Source organism: Colletotrichum gloeosporioides (assembly GCF_011800055.1).
Source record: "Colletotrichum gloeosporioides strain Lc1 chromosome Unknown consensus_27, whole genome shotgun sequence".
NCBI classification, from domain to species: domain Eukaryota; kingdom Fungi; phylum Ascomycota; class Sordariomycetes; order Glomerellales; family Glomerellaceae; genus Colletotrichum; species Colletotrichum gloeosporioides.
In genome coordinates, this window is record NW_025544672.1 from 193,946 (window position 1) to 210,580 (window position 16,635).

At 55.9% G+C, this 16,635-nt stretch overlaps 4 protein-coding genes across 4 annotated transcripts; 2 read left to right on the plus strand and 2 right to left on the minus strand.

Moving 5' to 3' along the window:
* Positions 1–1,499: 1,499 nt before the first annotated feature.
* On the plus strand, positions 1,500–3,703 carry GCG54_00007419 (Translocation protein sec63; the record flags this gene model as incomplete). Its single annotated transcript, XM_045407400.1, has 3 exons — positions 1,500–1,841; positions 1,892–3,482; positions 3,537–3,703. 3 exons carry the CDS (start codon positions 1,500–1,502, stop codon positions 3,701–3,703), a joined length of 2,100 nt encoding a protein of 699 aa, XP_045266845.1.
* Positions 3,704–4,444: 741 nt separating this feature from the next.
* Positions 4,445–10,060, minus strand: GCG54_00007420 (Advillin; the record flags this gene model as incomplete). Its single annotated transcript, XM_045407401.1, has 3 exons — positions 4,445–4,819; positions 4,874–9,330; positions 9,910–10,060. The coding sequence occupies 3 exons, from the start codon at positions 10,058–10,060 to the stop codon at positions 4,445–4,447; spliced, it is 4,983 nt and encodes a 1,660-aa protein (XP_045266846.1).
* A 1,905-nt stretch (positions 10,061–11,965) lies between these two features.
* GCG54_00007421 (ADP-ribosylation factor-like protein 2) lies at positions 11,966–12,763 on the minus strand (the record flags this gene model as incomplete). Its single annotated transcript, XM_045407402.1, has 6 exons — positions 11,966–12,097; positions 12,152–12,232; positions 12,283–12,428; positions 12,475–12,491; positions 12,542–12,652; positions 12,705–12,763. The coding sequence occupies 6 exons, from the start codon at positions 12,761–12,763 to the stop codon at positions 11,966–11,968; spliced, it is 546 nt and encodes a 181-aa protein (XP_045266847.1).
* A 1,094-nt stretch (positions 12,764–13,857) lies between these two features.
* On the plus strand, positions 13,858–15,958 carry GCG54_00007422 (uncharacterized protein; the record flags this gene model as incomplete). Its single annotated transcript, XM_045407403.1, has 2 exons — positions 13,858–15,586; positions 15,636–15,958. The coding sequence occupies 2 exons, from the start codon at positions 13,858–13,860 to the stop codon at positions 15,956–15,958; spliced, it is 2,052 nt and encodes a 683-aa protein (XP_045266848.1).
* Between the last annotated feature and the right edge of the window lie 677 nt (positions 15,959–16,635).

Here is a 16,635-nt window from a genome sequence, read left to right on the forward strand (position 1 = left end):
TAGCTGAACTGATCGTTGGGGGCATTGGGGATAGTTTGGTACATGAAGCATACCCTCATGGCAAGAGAGATGCCGGGCGGTGCTCTCCGGGTTCTTGTCTCTCACGGACGCGGCGATGCGTGAGGGGAGAACCTCGACGGCTTAATCATGAGGAAGAAGAACTATCCCACCATTTTTGGCTCGACACCACCTTTCAGAACTATACGACTGGGTTAGAAATTTTCACTACTGATTACAAGACGTTCACATACCTGTCTGGAAAGGTCTGGCTGTCGCTTGACAACGCCATTGAAATGCCTCGTACAACCGAGCACAGGATTCGCGGTTAGCAATATGCTGTTCTCCAAGAGTTGGCAGTCCTGAATCACTCTGATGAGTTTCAGGATGACGCTGAGCAGCCGTTTCCAGGAGAATATGCCGCAAGACGGCGTAAAAGTATAACATGACAGGCAACCTGGAGTCTCTGCCTCTTCGTCCTTGATTCATCGCAAGCGATAATTCTCAGGAATACAGCCTGCTGCCAGGGTAGCAACCAACCACTCGCAGGTAATTGAGGTCACTGCTATGTGTACCGCTCTCTGCATGAATTGAGTTGACGCTAACAAGCCCGGAGTTAGAATCGTTGAGATATGGCGGATGAAGTTTCCTTGGGCACGCCAGTCCGATAAGTGGCTTGCTTCGACGTTGAGTTGAACAGGGGTTTGAGATGCCCTGGCAGGGGTCAGAGTTGTGATGGATAGCAAATGAGAATACTTATCGACATACAGCCTCGAGTGAATGTATGTTAGTGGCCGTCAAGGATTCAACTCATCTTCGCAACTCATGACGGAGTTTTCATGTCAACTCACTGGCAAGTGTTATTATTAGATGCATCTGGATAGACGACGGGTACCTGAACGCCCTGGACGAAATAAAAGAGTGGACCAGCTGGAGCTAGCCAACAAGCTCAAAACGGCCAGGTGCAATTAAGGTCCAAGTTGGGGAAGGACAGATAATCCATTTGCCGGGCCGGAGGCGAAAGCAGCCAGGTCACAGTGGTACTTCATAAGGGCCAGTAGTGGGTGGGTCTCGTAAGGCGCACTGACTGGACACTGAGCCGTAACCCCCCTGTCCGGAATCTACCACCGCAGTCTTTCGAGGCCACGATTGTCAAAAGAAAGTGACTGACCAGCAGCGCAGACGGTCAACGGACACTTTTGCTTCCTCAGCCCAGAGTTGTCTCCCGCTACACGGCACAACCCAACCCACTGCACAGCGCCTGCTGTTCTTTTCCCTCAGGGTTTCTGTATTCTTCTGTTTCTTTCTAGTCTGTCTGCTGCAACGACACGACTGTTTCTCCGTGCCGGCTACGCCGCTCGTTCCTCTTACTTTTCTCGCATCTCCCGCGACACTCTCTTTGACGTGGCATCTTCATCGCGACACCACAACCGCCCAGCCGCTGCTCCAATCCCGCCTTCACCCACCCGTCCCAGAGCTCTCGAGCTCGCCACGCCGTCAAGATGAGTTCCGACTACTCGTACGACTCCGAGGCGCAATTCTACCCCTTCTTCATCCTCGCCCTCAGCAGCATCATCACGCTGCCCCTCGGCTACACCCTTCTCTTCCCCTCCAAGGACATCGAAGCGAAAGCCCCGCGCATTCAGAGCGACTACAAGCCCGAACATGCCGACCTAATCGAGAAACAGCGCAAGGCGCACGAGAAGAAGCAGCGCCGCATCGTGCGCGTCATCTTCGTCCTCGCCGGCCTGGCCCTCATGGCCGGCATGGTCTACCTCATCCTCCACGTCCAGACCGTGACCCCCAAGATCTGGAACCCCTATGACATCCTCGGCATTTCAGACGTACGTACAATCGGTCGCTATACAGTTATCCAGCACTAACAAGCTCCTAGTCCGCCGACGAGAGACAAATCAAGAAGGTCTACAGGAAACTCTCCCAGAGACTGCACCCCGACAAGGTCAAGCCCGACCCGGCCAAGAACGAGACCATCGAATCCCTCAACGCCGCCTACGTCGAGATCTCCAAGGCCTACCAGGCGCTCACCGACGAGGAGGTCCGCAATAACTACATCCAATATGGCCACCCCGACGGAAAGCAGAGCTTCAGCATCGGCATTGCGCTCCCCAAGTTCATGGTCTCTGACGGCAACGGCAAGTACGTCGTGCTCGCCTACACCCTGCTCCTCGGCGTTCTCCTGCCTTATCTCGTCGGATCCTGGTGGTACGGCACCCAGCGCATGTCCAAGGACGGTGTCCTCATGGAGAGCGCCAACAACCTGTTCCGCGCATACAAGGAGGACGTTGACGATGGTGGTGTCGTGACTGCCCTGAGCCACGGAAAGGAGTTTGAGAGTGTCCTCAAGGGTGACAAGGCCGAGTCTGGCCTTTCCAAGCTCGAGTCCAAGCTGTTCGCCAACGCGGAGAAGGCTGGTCTTTCGCAGAAGGACAAGCAGGCTCTTGAGGATCTCGACAGCGGTGTCCGCCGCAAGACCCTCGCGCTTCTGTGGTCCTACCTCGGTCGCATCGATCTCGAGGACCCTGCTCTGAACAGCGCCAAGTATGAAGTCGCCCCTATCGCCCACGCCCTCACCAGGTCTTTCTCCTCCATCGCCCAGGCTTACGGTAGCACCGGCCCCATCTTGGCCGCGTACTCTGCCAGCCAGCACCTGATCCAGGCCACGCCCCCCAAGTCGTCCCCCCTCCTCCAGCTGCCTTACTTCAACCAGGAGATCGTCAATGCCGTCGAGGGCGGCGACGAGAAGGTTCACGTCTCCCTCCAACAGTTCATGGATCTCCCCGACACCCTCCGCAGAAACCTGACGGTAAAGAAGGGCCTCCTCACCGAGGAGCAGTACAAGACCGCGCTCGACGTCTCCAGGCAGCTTCCTCAACTGCGCGTCGCCAAGGCGTTCTTCAAGGTCACCGGCGAGCGCTTCATCATCCCCTCGTCTCTGGTCACCCTGGTTGTCAAGGGCCGCATCATCCCCCCTGGTAGCGAAAACGTCCCCGAGATCGACGAGGTGGATCTGGAAGACATTGACCCCGCGGAGGACGACCTCGAGGCTTTCCTGGGCCGCAAGAAGAAGACCATCAAGGGACCTGACGGAAAGACCATCCCCGTTGATGACAAGCCGATTCTGCCTCCCCTCGCCCACTCCCCGTACTTCGCCCGCGACCACGCTCCCAAGTGGTACGTCTTCTTGACCGACTCTAAGCAAGGCAAGATGGCCGTTCCTCCCTTCACCTTCACCCAGTTCGACCAGCCCATCTTCGGCGAGGATGGCAAGCCCACCTTCAACATGCAGACCCTCAAGGCCCAGTTCGCGGCACCCCCTCAGGCCGGCCACTACACTTTTGTCATGCACGTCGTGTGCGATAGCTACGTCGGCTTCGACACCAAGATGGAGGTGACCTTGGTGGTCGAGGAGGCGGACAAGGCTGCTGCAATGGCTGCCGAGGACGAGATCAGCGAGCCTGATGAGGGTAAGTCTCCTCCTGAACATTCACACAAATCACCCAAAGCTAACCAATCTACAGACTCGATAGCCGGCCAGATGCAAGCCCTCAAGGGTGGAAGCGTACCCGGTGCCACCAAGCCCCGCAGGACAGCCGCCGATGATGACTCAGATGAGGAGAGTGGTACTGATGACGACATTGAGGACGACACGAGCGCGACAAACACGGACACCGAGGACGAGTCATAAGGGCTTCTCCCCCGTGCAAGGACGAGCCCGGTGAGCGGGCGTGTATGAATGTGCAATAGTAGAGAAAAAGAAAAGGCAAAGAAATCAAGGAGTGGTAGGACTCGCAAACAATATACCCCAAGTCACAACTTCAACACACCAACATCACACCAAATGTGGCTGGGCTTGACGCTCGGCGATGAATACGAGTACTGATGAGATCATACTTGTAGGCGGACAGGTCAGGGGCGAAGGGTTGAAGTGGGGGCAGACGGACGGATGTCCTGTGCATAGGGTGGCCGACACGCACCCGCCAAGCGTACATAGATATAACCGGCGTTGTTCAGGTAGTTGCCGTGGGCTCTCTTTCTGGTTTGATTAATCTACAAGCAATCTTTTGGTAAACTGTATCAAATGGCGGTTCAATTCGCTTTCAATGCTGTTGTCATGCTGTATCCACGATTGATACCAAGCAGAGTAGGCATTGATGATGCCTTACTACTGCTCCATTGCACAATATGTCAAATCAGCGCAGCCGACTCGTTTATAACAACGCCCATCACCGCCTTCCTGAACCTTTGGAAATGCAACATCAAAAAACACAATATCATTTACAACGAGTTCCCCCCTTCATCTCAACATTTGCTCCCTCCAAGCATCCGGGTATTTATTTTTGGACAGGTATTCAGCCCGCCAGCCGCCTGCCCTGCTCTGGTAACTCCGTCCGTTCCGCCGCGCCGCCCCTAAACACAGATACTTTATTTACTCACTAAGCGCCTGGAGTGCCTGGGTCAGGGGCACCACGCGCAGACTCCTCCCACGCTTCAAGGGACTTGAGCTTCCGCTCCTCACGGGCATGATGGTCGGGCTGGCCTCGTCCCGCCACTTGCGGAAGACGCTCTTGAGGTCCTTGGGGATACCCTCGAGGACGACCGTGGAGATGGGAATGAAGGGGCGGTCTTCCATGCCGCTGGCCAAGATGGCATACTCCTGTGCGAAGTCGAGGGCGATGCGGAACGAGCTGTACTGACTCTGGGCGAACTTGCCAACAATGATGTACATCTCAAAGAAGGCGTCCAGGACGTAGATTCCCGAGGGGTCCAGATCTGCTTGAGTGAACGGGGCGATTTCAACGACCTGAATTTCGTTAGATTGCATACCAGAGCTGATCCAGGAATTGTATCATCTTACCTGCTGCTTTGAAGCCGCGTTAGACCGGAACAGGCGCTGACAGTACTTGTCGTAGCTCGGCTTCAAGCGCCAATGGTCCGCGGACGTAGCCTTTGAGCCGCCGTCGAAAATGCCCCAGAAGCTGTCCGGCTCACTGCCGTCGTCGATCTCCAGGAGCTCGCCCGTCAAAGTCAAGTCCATACCTATGAGACGCGCGCAGCTCTGCTCGTCCACATCACTACCCTTGCCCTTCCACAGGTAGCACTTTCCTGAGGTTGCGATCAGGAAGGGGAATCCTGAGCAGAGGCTCGCCGAGGACAAGTCGACCTCATCAAACACAAAGGTGTGTTGTCCGAGGGTACGACGGCCGCAGAGCATGCTAGGCGCCAGAGAGTCGTACTTGGTGCTGGTGCCCCGGCGAATGATAATCATGCCGCCAAGTGCCAGGATGAATTCAGGGGTTTCTCTGCCCTGGCGCATCCTCACAACCTTTCCGCCGAGAGACCTGGCTTCCCGGTTCACAAACAGAGAGGCATCTTCGGCAGTGGCGTCGGGCACCTCGTCGCCCGCCCAGAAGTACACCTCCGTTGCCTTTCTGCCGGTTTCGTTTGTGAAGGTAAAGGCGCAGATGTACATTTCCCGCTCAAACAGGATGCGCTCGTTATGCGCCGGCACGGGGATCTTCTTGCCATCGCCAGTGATTTGGAATAGCCGACCGCCCTGGCCCTGGATGTTGCGAGCCTGGGGCTTATTCATGAGAATTTCCGCAGTATCAACCCGGAACTCTCTCTGCGGTCTCGGTGTGCCGAAAAAGTCATCCAGCATGGTCGACACATCCGGTCCCTGCTTGGTCGGAGATCGCATCGGCGATGTTACGGGCGTAGGGGAAGATGGCTTCGGGGGAAGCGGCAGTGGCCTGGCAGCGGCCTTCGGGGTGCTGGTTCTCTCCACAGGAGGCGCGGGGTTGTCAAAGCGGGAGATGTTCTCAACGGGAGGCGAGTTCAGTGGCGACCTCACAGGTGATCTCATGGGAGGAGGCGACTTCACGAGCGGCGGTGACTGTGCCACGGATCCTCCAAACATGGCTGTGGCGTTCTTGACAGACACGACTGGCTCGCTGTCGACCTTGTCGTTCGGTGCCATCTTTAGAGGTGAGCTAGGCCGCGAGAGGCGGAGAGGCGCCACGTGAGGGCTGTAGTCATTCGGAGGCGGGGATCTGATGGGAGATCGAACTGGCGACCTGGAGGTGGGTTCAGGCAACGGCCGCGCCCCGAACGTCTTGATCGGAGTGGGCTGCGCGGGCTCCTCGCGGGGTTCCGCAAACGACTTGCGCGGAGAACTGGGCCTGGGCTCTGGTAGAGGCCGTCCAGAAGTCTTGACAGGGGAAGCTTCCTCAACCTTCTGCGGTGTAGGGCTAAGAGGCTTCTCGAAGACCGGCTTGGGCTCGAACCTCGGCGTAGAAACGGGACTCTCCTTCTTAGGGCTGCTCGGTTGGGGGATCTCCCTCACAGGACTATCGGGCTTGGGGCTCTCCTTTCTCGGCTTTTCCCTCTTAGGACTTTCGGCCGTCTTTGGACTCTCGGCCCTCTTTGGACTTTCGGCCCTCTTTGGACTCTCGGCCCTCTTGGGGCTCTCAGGCTTGGGGCTAGCCTGGGTGGTGTCATCCAAGAATATCGACATCCTCTTCATATCCAGCTTCTTAGGTGACGTGGGCTGGGCGGTAGGCTCAACCGGCTTTTCCTCCTGAAGCTTGATGGGGGAAGACTGAAGCTTCATGGTGGGGGACCTTGACCTGCGGGTCGGCACCGGTTCAGCATCTTTGGGGCTGAAGACTGGCTTCTCCGCAGACTTCTCGGCAGGCTTTTCAGGTTCTTCGACGGGTTTCTCGAACGACTTGAGAGGAGCCGGCCGGCTCTTCAAAGCCGCTTGGGCAGCGACTTGGGCATGGATTGAAGGAGGCGCTTCCTTCACCGGGCTCTTCTTGGGCTCCTCCATCACGACCGGCTCCTCATCCTTGACCGGCGAAGCGGGCGCCGGGCTTGACTGAGACTCCACAGGAGCTGCAGCCTTTGTAGGAGCCTTTCTCCTCGGACCACGAGCACGGCCCTTGGTCATGTGCGTCAGCTGCGGGCCCGGTGTCGTGGGCTCTGAAGAAGCCGAGGCGCCGGAACCCTCCGACTTTTCAGAGTCTTTCCCTCCGGCCATGGGTAGCGGACCGCGAGCCAGAAGCCCGGCAAGCGCAGGGTTGAAACGGTTTGCAAGCCCACCAGCCGCAGCGCGGCCTTGCAGGCGGGCTGGGGGACTGGTCTCCTTCTGAATACCCGGAGAGGTGACCGAGCCGGTGGGAGACTTGATCGATTCCGCCGGAGACTTGAATGACGGCGAGGGCGCCGCGGAGTCATCCTTTGGCTCGTCTCTCGACATGGACTGAGGCCGCCCGCTGACAGATTTGCGATGTTCCATCGTGTAGTCTGACATGTCTGGCCTGGAGGAAAGAGATTTGCTAAATTCAGCCTTCTTCAGCAAGGCCTCAGGCACCGGTCTATCGGCCGCGTTGGATTTACTGCGAGCGATGCCTCTGCCTTGTTCTTGGGCAGCCTTGAAATCTTCCTTCTTCTTCAGGATTGCATCCTTGAACTCGTCCTTGCGCTCGCTGGGCTTGGGGCCACCGGTAATGTTGAGACCTGCTTTTCCGCGAAGGATGTTACCCTTGAGCTCATCTGGGGCAACGTAGTTTTGAGTCTTGGTTCGACGCAGATTACCAAAGACGTTTGCTAGTTCGTTAGGCTGTTCCTTGGATGACCCTGCATCGCCAGAGGGGTTCCGAGACTTGAGGCCGGCACGGAAATCCTTCTTTGGTGGGGTCTCGGGCTTGACCTTTGCAGCAGCAGGGCCGTCACTGACTGACGATCGTTTCGGGATATCTCCAATTTCTCCCTCAGGTTTGGCGTCATTGATCGGGCTCTTGATTTGACTATTGCGGAAGCTGCTTCCACTGATGCTGCCGCTTGATCTATGTGATGTCTCAGTTGGTGGAGTAAAGATGCCCTTCAGCCCACTGACAGAGGGCTTGGAGGTATGACCGCCCATGGGTGACGACCGCATGAGCCCGCCAATATTGACCTCGTGCTTTTGGGAGGAGACGGATCCGGCTCGCCCAAGATCAACACTCCCACTGGCAGCCTTTTGCGCCTTTGCTTTGTTCAGCTCGACCATCCACGCCGGTTGATTCGTTGTGGGCGGCGGCTTCGGCTTCGGCGACTCTGGCTTGTTCAGTGCTGTCTCCAGCCAGCTAGCTTTGGTCGGGCTCCATCTCCTGGAATCCATGGTCTTGGACGGACTTGACGGTGGTGTCACCTTGTCCTCGTCGTCTTCGGTCGGCTTCGGATCCGGAGTGGGATCGGCGACAGGTGCCTTGGGGGTGGTTTCCAGGTCATTTTCTTCTGCTGTAGGACCATGGCGTGAAGCAGGACGAGAGGCGTGGCGAGACGCAGGGCGAGAACGGGAACGAGCTCTGCTTGTGCTCGTAGGAGTGGACGCTCCATCGCGAATGACCATACTTTGCGGCCGTGATCGAGACTCACCAGTCCGGCTTGAAGCGGCGGAGTCGGCACGGACGAGCCCAGTAGGAGACGTGACACTCCATCTCTTTACACTGTCTGACCTCTTCATCATGGCACTCTGCACAAAGCCGCCCATGCCCTTCGTCGGCGAGACAGGTCTTGTAGGCGATGCGCGTCCTGATCCTGACGACAGGGCTGACGCTCGCTTGTCATTTTCGGGAGAGATCTCGGCAGGGGGATCGAGTCTTTGCGCGGAGCTTAATGACAGCGGAGATGCCAGGCCTTTCGTAGGACTCGAACTTTCTGGAGCGAGATCGGTGGATGAGCTGCGGCTCATGCCTGGGAGCTGCTGGCGCATGGCCGACATGTCGGTTGTATCTGTGTCTTCCACTTGGCTCTTGCGGCTGGCGGCGGAGGCAACGCTAGCTCTGTCGGCCGTCTGGCGGAACCAGGAGGGGTCCTTGGATCCCAATGCCTGGGCGATCTGGTCCTTGGAGAAGGACTGCTCGGTTGCGGAGGCGGGGTCAGAAGGCGGGTTTGGCGAGGTCCTCGCAGCGTTCTCGGCGGCGACGACGGAGAGGGGACGGCTCTTGGATCGGTCGGAGTGTTGCGAGTTGGGACGCCTCTGCCAGGAGAGCGGTCGCGCTCCTTGTACGCTGCCGGTAGGAGAGGTGACGCTCGTTCGCTTGGTATCAGCATCGAAGGGTGAATCGTTCTCCTTGGTGGGGGAGGTGGAGGAGAAGCTCTCCATGGTGTCAGAGGCCGTGATACCACGAGATCGAGGGCTTCCGGTCTGTTCGAGGCCAGGTGAAGACAGCCTCAGATCATCGGAAAGCTGCGTGGTGTTGCGTTGAGACGAGGGTGGTGGGGTATTGGCCGGGGATGACTTCTGAGGGGAAATGGATCGGGCGCGTTCTGTCAAATGTTGTCAGAAGGAGGGGTTGATGCAATTCTGGCAAATAGCACTGCGAGCACAACAAGGGAGAGAAAAAAACACAATGGCAGATGAGGAAACACAGAAAGCGTGTTGATGATTTTTTTTCTGCAGGGCGCAAAGTAGACGGGCAACAATGGACGAAGGCCGTGTGCTCTTGGTAGTGCAATGTGCGTGTGGCCATTGGAGTGCCGTGGGTTGGTGTCAAGGCGTCGAGGCGTCGCCCGCGTCTCGCCCAGTGCGGCGGCGGTCCCGTCAGTAGCTCAGCTTTTTGGTCAAGGGCAACCTGAACCTGAACATAGCACAGCACCGAGCACTCGCGCAGGATGGGCAAGACGCGAAGTAGGATGCGTAGCTTGGCCGAGTTGGGAAAAGAAAGCTTACAGAAAAAGACAAGACACGCAGGTAGGAATAGAACAACAGGAGCACCAGCGAAGGTAACGCAGGTGAGGGACTGCGCGGGAAGTGAGGGACAGACGGAATGGAGACAGAATGAGAGACAAACAGAACAGGTGTCTGGGCTGGGCAGAGCAAAGCAAGGGAAACACAACAAGACGTACCGGCACGACGAGCCTGGCGTTCCCTCTTCTCCTGCTGGATCTTCTCGTCCAATTCGCGCTGACGGGCGTCGTCCTCCTCGGTGCGGCGGGCATTCATCTCCTTGACATCCTGCAAAAACTTGGAGACGTCGTCCATGACTTGTTCCGACATGTCGAAGCGGGAGGCAGAGTCATGACACGATTGCGGTGGGGGAAGAATGGAAACGGGTGGTTCTGTATGCGCAGGTATCCCCCGGTGAGAAGGTATGCCGTGGCAAGGCGAGCAAGCGTGGTGAGCCCCTTTGGTTGGAGAAGGATATGTTGTCTATTTTTTCCCTTGGCCGGTGCTCCTCAACGGGACGGGATGAGGTAGGCAGGCGGAGGCAGAGGCAGAGGCGGAGAGGGAGGTAGCGGGAGGTACTTCGTCACCACCACCTCAGAGGTCCAGTCGAATCTGGGATGGGACGGGATGGGATGGCGCCGCTAACGAGCTGGAACTTGCGTGCGAGAAGCAAGGTACTGGGCGCGGCAGGGTGCAGGACGCTGCTGGAGGTACGGTAGGTTGGTTCCGAGGGTTTGGTGAGGGGGCGCGTGAGACTAGAGGCCTTAGGTAATGCACGAGGTAAATAAGGTCGTGTGGGTGAACGGCGACAGGACGGGACCTGCGTTTGTTGATGAGAGGCTTGAGGCTCAAAGCTAAGAGCAGCAAATGAGAAGCTGACGGCAGAGGTGAAGGAAGCAGGTTTTTGGACTCGTCAATGGCCGATGCGAACGACTGTTGCATCCCGCGTTGGCGACCCGACCTTTCTGCCTTGGGGCCCTAGCTACCTACCTTACCTCTCTCTACCTATGCAGTCTGGCCAGGTACACACATATGATAACGAATGCTACGTCCGCCGAATACTTTTGCCCTGTCCTTGGTCTAGCCTTGGCTGCGAAGACTGTACCGTCAGGCACTGGTCACAGATGACAGCCCAGCACTCCAAACAATTTCACAGTTGGGAACAGACGTTGGGCCCATAGTCCGTGTTGATTTCCCCAAGTCTCAGCGCTAAGAGACCAATCTCTCAGAGCTGCTTCTCGTCACCTCATCCAACGTTCTGAACCACCACAGGTAGAAACGCAATCCTCTCAGTAACGGCTCATCCGGCTGCAGGAAGATCCAGCTCAGCTCGGCTCAGCCAGCCCAAGTCGGCTCAGCGCAGCCACGGAACTCGATGAAAAACAACAAAACACACAAAGGAAGCTCGTAAAAGAGGTACGTACCCGTCTTTCTTTACCTCAGGCAAAGACTGGACGCTCGGACCATTGACTTCTCCACACTTGCAACCCCTGTCTCACATTGGGATATCGCTCGTACCTGAGATCCCTTGACTTGGGGCCGCACCAATTTCGCCGTTCAAGCACCTCACTGGCCAGCGGGAGCGTTTCAATCACGTCGTTTCAAACCATGATTTCATGGAGGGATGTCCTGGCATTCAACACAATTCCCCTGCTATTCAAGCCGTCCAACGGTGCTCAAGGCACGAACAGCGTTGTTTGTCGCGTGCCCAACACCTGGCAAGTTCATCGGCATCGCTGAAGCACCAAGCAGCAATCTCTCGGGCATCATCGGGTCAGCGGAGGCCCAATTTTAAGCAATAACCACCAGGCCGTAAGACGCAAAGAAATCCGACATGCTTCTGGTCTCTAGCTTTCAGCCTCAGCTTACGTTGGCTTCCAATTAGGCGGTCCCCTTTTCGCCGCGTGGATGCGCTGCATTATAACCTCCGAGTCATCCATCTATCTGCCACCCATTACACAACCTCGACCCTGACTTCCGGGCCGTAACACCCCATCGGATCCGGTATGTCGTGGGACCAGCCTTCCAGAATACATTGTCATGCCCTGCCGTCCCCCTTTCGACCTAAAGAACTTCATGCTGGTTCCTGCCAGCTCATCCCAGCATCCAACGGCGCGCTCGGCAGCCAGCTGTACTGGCTGCCGGGACATCCTCGAATGCCGTCAACCGCAGAGCCTCCCTTTCTCCTCCATGTCCATGATATTTGCTTGTCGACGTCAGCGGGATACCAGCCCCTTAGTACAGAAACAGCCTCTTTTTTGCGTCTTCCACAACCCATGCCAGGCCCTCCTTGAGATTGGCGCCTGTCATGGCGCTACATCGCAGGATGTGCCAGCGGTGCGTCCTGATGGCTTCTAGTTGTAACCCCTGAGAAAAAATCAGCGTGTCAGCCTCGGGTCGCCAGGGGTGACCGGGACGCACATCGAGTATTTCCTGCTCATCCATGCATCCGTTCACATCGGTCTTGTTCGCAAAAACCAGGAGACTGGCTCCAGAGAGTCGCTGTTATCCATGTCAGCCCTATCGAGAGAAGGGGTCTGCGCCCAAGAGACCTCTTCTTGCAAAAGCCCATGCAGTTCCTCCATGCAATCCTGGATTCTCAGCCGATCTGTGGCGTCGACGACCCAGATCAGGGCGTCCGTCTTTTCAAAATAGTTACGCCAGTATGACCGCAACGTCTTTTGGCCGCCCACGTCCCCTGCTACGGTCAGAGGGCCGGTCACCCGTATGAAGGAATCACCCACAGATGTTGAGTTTGTATCTGAGCCGTGTCAATCAGCAGCACTGAGAAGTGGAGGACGCTCAACGCACCCATCGTAGTCGATAGTCTTGATGATGAAACCCAATGTTGGGCTCACCGTGTTGACATCCTCTCCCATGATCTTCTTGACAATCGTTGTTTTGCCCGCATTGTCAAGACCTCTGGAGAGTCTGTCAGTGGGGTCGGCCAAGTATTGCGGACTCGCAGACTGACAGCATCAGGATTCGCATCTCCTTGTCCTTGAGGCGGGCTTTCCGTAAGATGGACAGCATTTTGCAATAAGCGTGATGGTCTGTGGTACAAGGTATCTAAAAAGGGGCGCCTGCAAGATTCCTGATTTGTCTCTCGTATTGCTGCGTCTTGCATTATTCACGTTGACCGATGCAGACTGCTCTAATTCGGGCGCCTGACCAACCCGGGCACGTGACACTATCGGGCATGCGGTCTCGGTCTAGCTTCGGTGAGGGGCAGCTCATTGGCGTCTCACCGAGTACACCGACCACTTCAGCAACTACACTCGAAGCTGATTTTCGTCCTCGTTCATCGTAGAAATATCTTTTCGAATCGGATAATACCGAAAATACTTCTAGCAAGTTTTCCTGTTAAATTCTTAGATTTATTACCTAAATGTTAGGTCAAAGACAAGTGAAATGTACATAAATTGGTGGAGATGCTCAGACTCGACTTCTGAATGCAGTTCAAAGTCGCCGAGAACCTCTTAGCGCCTTTGAGTCCTAAAGCCTGAATTGAATATTTACTCCAAGGTTGAAAAGATCAACTCTGACTGAAGGGAAGGCACCTTCCACAAAAAACAGCTGCTCCTGCCTTTGATATCAGAGAACTCTCCCACACTTTGCGCCAGACCACCCGTTTTTCCTTTCCCTCTTCTTCTTAACCTCCCCCATCTCCACCCACCTCTCTCTTCCTTCTCACACACAACAACAGATTCTGTGAAACTTGGCTACAACACCAGTAGCAGTGAGAAAATTCAAGGCATTGCCCTGACTTTTTCTCCTGCCCAAGTTCACCGTCGCGCCAAAAGCATTTGGTCTCTGTTACTACAGGTTGCTGCATTCTTTTCACCAGACAAAAACACTCAGAAGCGCGACCCATACTCCCTCTCTTTCACTTTCAAGAACTTCACAGCCGACAGGCAAAGCAGTGAGATCTTGGTGTTCCTTCCTTGGCACCTCTTTCATTCAACCTTCCTGTAAGTGTGCGCAGCAACAATTGCTCAACCTCAAAATCTTTTGTCAGATTCTTTATACTGATCTCACAACAGGCATCTACGAGCCTGAAGGTGCTTGATTTCTCTGTCTCAACCACACCATCTACTCGTTTGAGATAGAACCAAGAAGTCACTACAATGACCGGGGCAGATCAAGAGCGCGGTGGCCGAGGCAGAGCCCCAGATGAGAACACTCGTCGTCGCCGCCAGGGCAGCCCTTACCCTCGCGCCATCATCAGCTCCTTCTCTGCAGGCAGTATGCCTTCCCCGACCAGCATGCCCTGCCCCACTGCGACTTCCTCCCCGATGCAGCTGCCGGTTGAAGACAGCCCCAACGAGAAGCCTCGAGTCCCTGGCATTCCTTCCTTCTATTTTCCCATCCCGAGAAGCCCTGGCCCTAAGGTAAACGAACCGAGCCAGCGAACCTCCATCCGCTGGGACAAGAATCTGCCTCTTCCCGACCGGAAAAGCCCTACCTCACCTGTCAGCAAGATTCCCTCCAGCCCTGAGTCGCCGGAGCCTATTCCGCAAAGAAACCGCGATTTTAGCTACGGCAGCGACTTCGTGCTTACTCGAGATCGCGATCGCTACTTCCTGGCAAGACAGACAGAGAAGCAAGATTTTCAGGAGGAGGCAAATTCCACTACAAGCAACACGCAACAGAGAGGCAGCTCGCTGCATACCGACTCCGAAATGGCTTATTCTGACTACTCCCGTGGCCCTTCGGCTTTCGGTCGTCCCACCGCGCCTATCACGCGCGTGTTTAACGAGGAAGTCGATCGTGCTCAGCTGACCCAGAATGCATTGCAGTCAATCCCCAATGGAGAACAGCACACCAGACGGGAGTCAAGCAACAGCCGGTCTTCCTGGGATGTTAGCGCTGACGACGAATCTTCAAACGATGGAAGTGTTTCTTCACGCGTTGCGCCGTTCACACCCAGTCCCGTCGTCGAGCAATGGATCCAAGATCTCCCCACAGGTATCGTCTTTTCACTGTCGGACTGCGTTCGCGACGACTGGGAGTACGAGTTTGGTATCGATCCCGAGACGGGAGATGTGATGGAAGAAGTCAAGCAGCCCAACACAATGATAGACTGCGACGAGGAGGGCAAGATGTCCCAGAACTGGATCCATCGCCGTCGAGGAATGACCAGCAATGTACTGGTATACAAAGAGATTGACGTTCGTGCGAAGCTCATGAAGCGACAGGAACAGGAGCGCATCAAGAACCGAGCCAGAAAGACGGTCAAGCAGATTCAAGATCAAGCCGTTGGCCGCTTGCCCCAGCCCAAGGAGGCAGAGAAGCACAAGGTGCAGCCTCTTACCGACTACACTCTCCGTCCCGCCTCACTGAGTGATGCCAATGGCTGCGCCAAGACCTACAACCTCTCCGTTGCGGCCCAGGAGCCTCTTGCCGACTCGACCAACGTCTCGACGCAGCATTTCGAGTCCGTTTCCAGAGAGTGTTTTCAGCATAAGCTGCCCTTCGTCGTCGCAACTCAGACGAGCGTCGACCTCCGCGATCCCAAGAACTGGCCCTCCCGTGTTGCCCACCGCCAGTATATGCAGCAGTTCCAACATCTGCTGGAAAACCAGCCGAAGAATGATGATGCGACCATATGCGGATTTGGATTCCTTGCTCCGTATGAGAAGGGTATTAGCTTGACCACGGGCGCCGCTGCAGACACCGCGAAGGTGGTCGTGTTTGTCCACCCTGATCACCGCCGCAACGGTGTTGGCAGCGCCTTGCTTCACCGACTACTTTCACAAACGTCTTTGATGTTTCACGGTCATGCTCAGTACGAGTGGCGTGACCCCGACGCTGTCGATGATGGATTCCATCGGCCTGACTTCAAGCCTATTCACCGTGAGTTTCTCATATGTCTGCTGGATGCCACCCAACTAACGAACGGCAGGCATCGTCATGCATGCTATGGTCCAAGGCAAGGACGACAAGCTGCAGTGGATGAATAGATTCATGAAGTCGTTCCAGTTCGAACCCTCTGGAATGCTCAATCAGGTCTACAAGGTCGAGAAGCCAAACGGTGTTGACTGGTACGATCAGGCTGTCTGGGTACACTGGGCTAAGAACGCCGGCAACGGACGCACATTCTACGCCGAATCTGAGTGCTCTTATGACTACCCTGGCAAGCCTCACTCGCCCGTCCAGGTTGCGGACTCCTGCCCACGAATCGAATTCCCCAACGGCCCCGACTACGAGAGTGATGATACATACTAGGACGTCTAGAATGCATCTACTTGAGGCTAGGAGAGGTCGACGACGCAGCTCACGCTGAGAGCCAGCAATCTCGCAGATGTAAGATACCCCTCGCTTGTTGTTGCAACTTGCTGACTTTGCCGCAGAGCCACCAGTGAACGGTAGCCACAAGAATGACGATAAGAATGTGCAAGAACAAATGAATCTGCTGACGCCGAGTCAACGAATCTCTCGAGAATCATGGAAATGGCACGGCTTGCGAGGGTAAACCCTACACCACGAGCAATCGAGAGGCTGCGGACTACCGCTAAGTGTATTGTCTGAAGATTTCAACCATCAGACACGCGCAACTGTTCGATAGAGCCGCCTCCGAACCGTCCTCCTTTGTGTTTTCCTTTTCAAGTTTTTCAGTCCGTGTCTTGAGCCTCATAATATTTGTCAGAGTACTCGAGGCAAGACGTAACGTTGCCAGAGTTGTGGAATTGAACCGGGTCAATGACCGTCTGGGGAGAAGGGAAGGGTTTGCTGGTCATGGGAAGCTTGGTTTTGCTACTTCGTGCAAAGGTCGGGACTCCTCAACGCCAGTATGGATGGCCGACAGATCCGGACTTGACCTTGGAATGTCACTGGTCTCTAGGTAGATAGCTCAAAAGTTTTTGATTTCAGTCTCCGATGCCAGTGACACGGAGAGCAGAGAT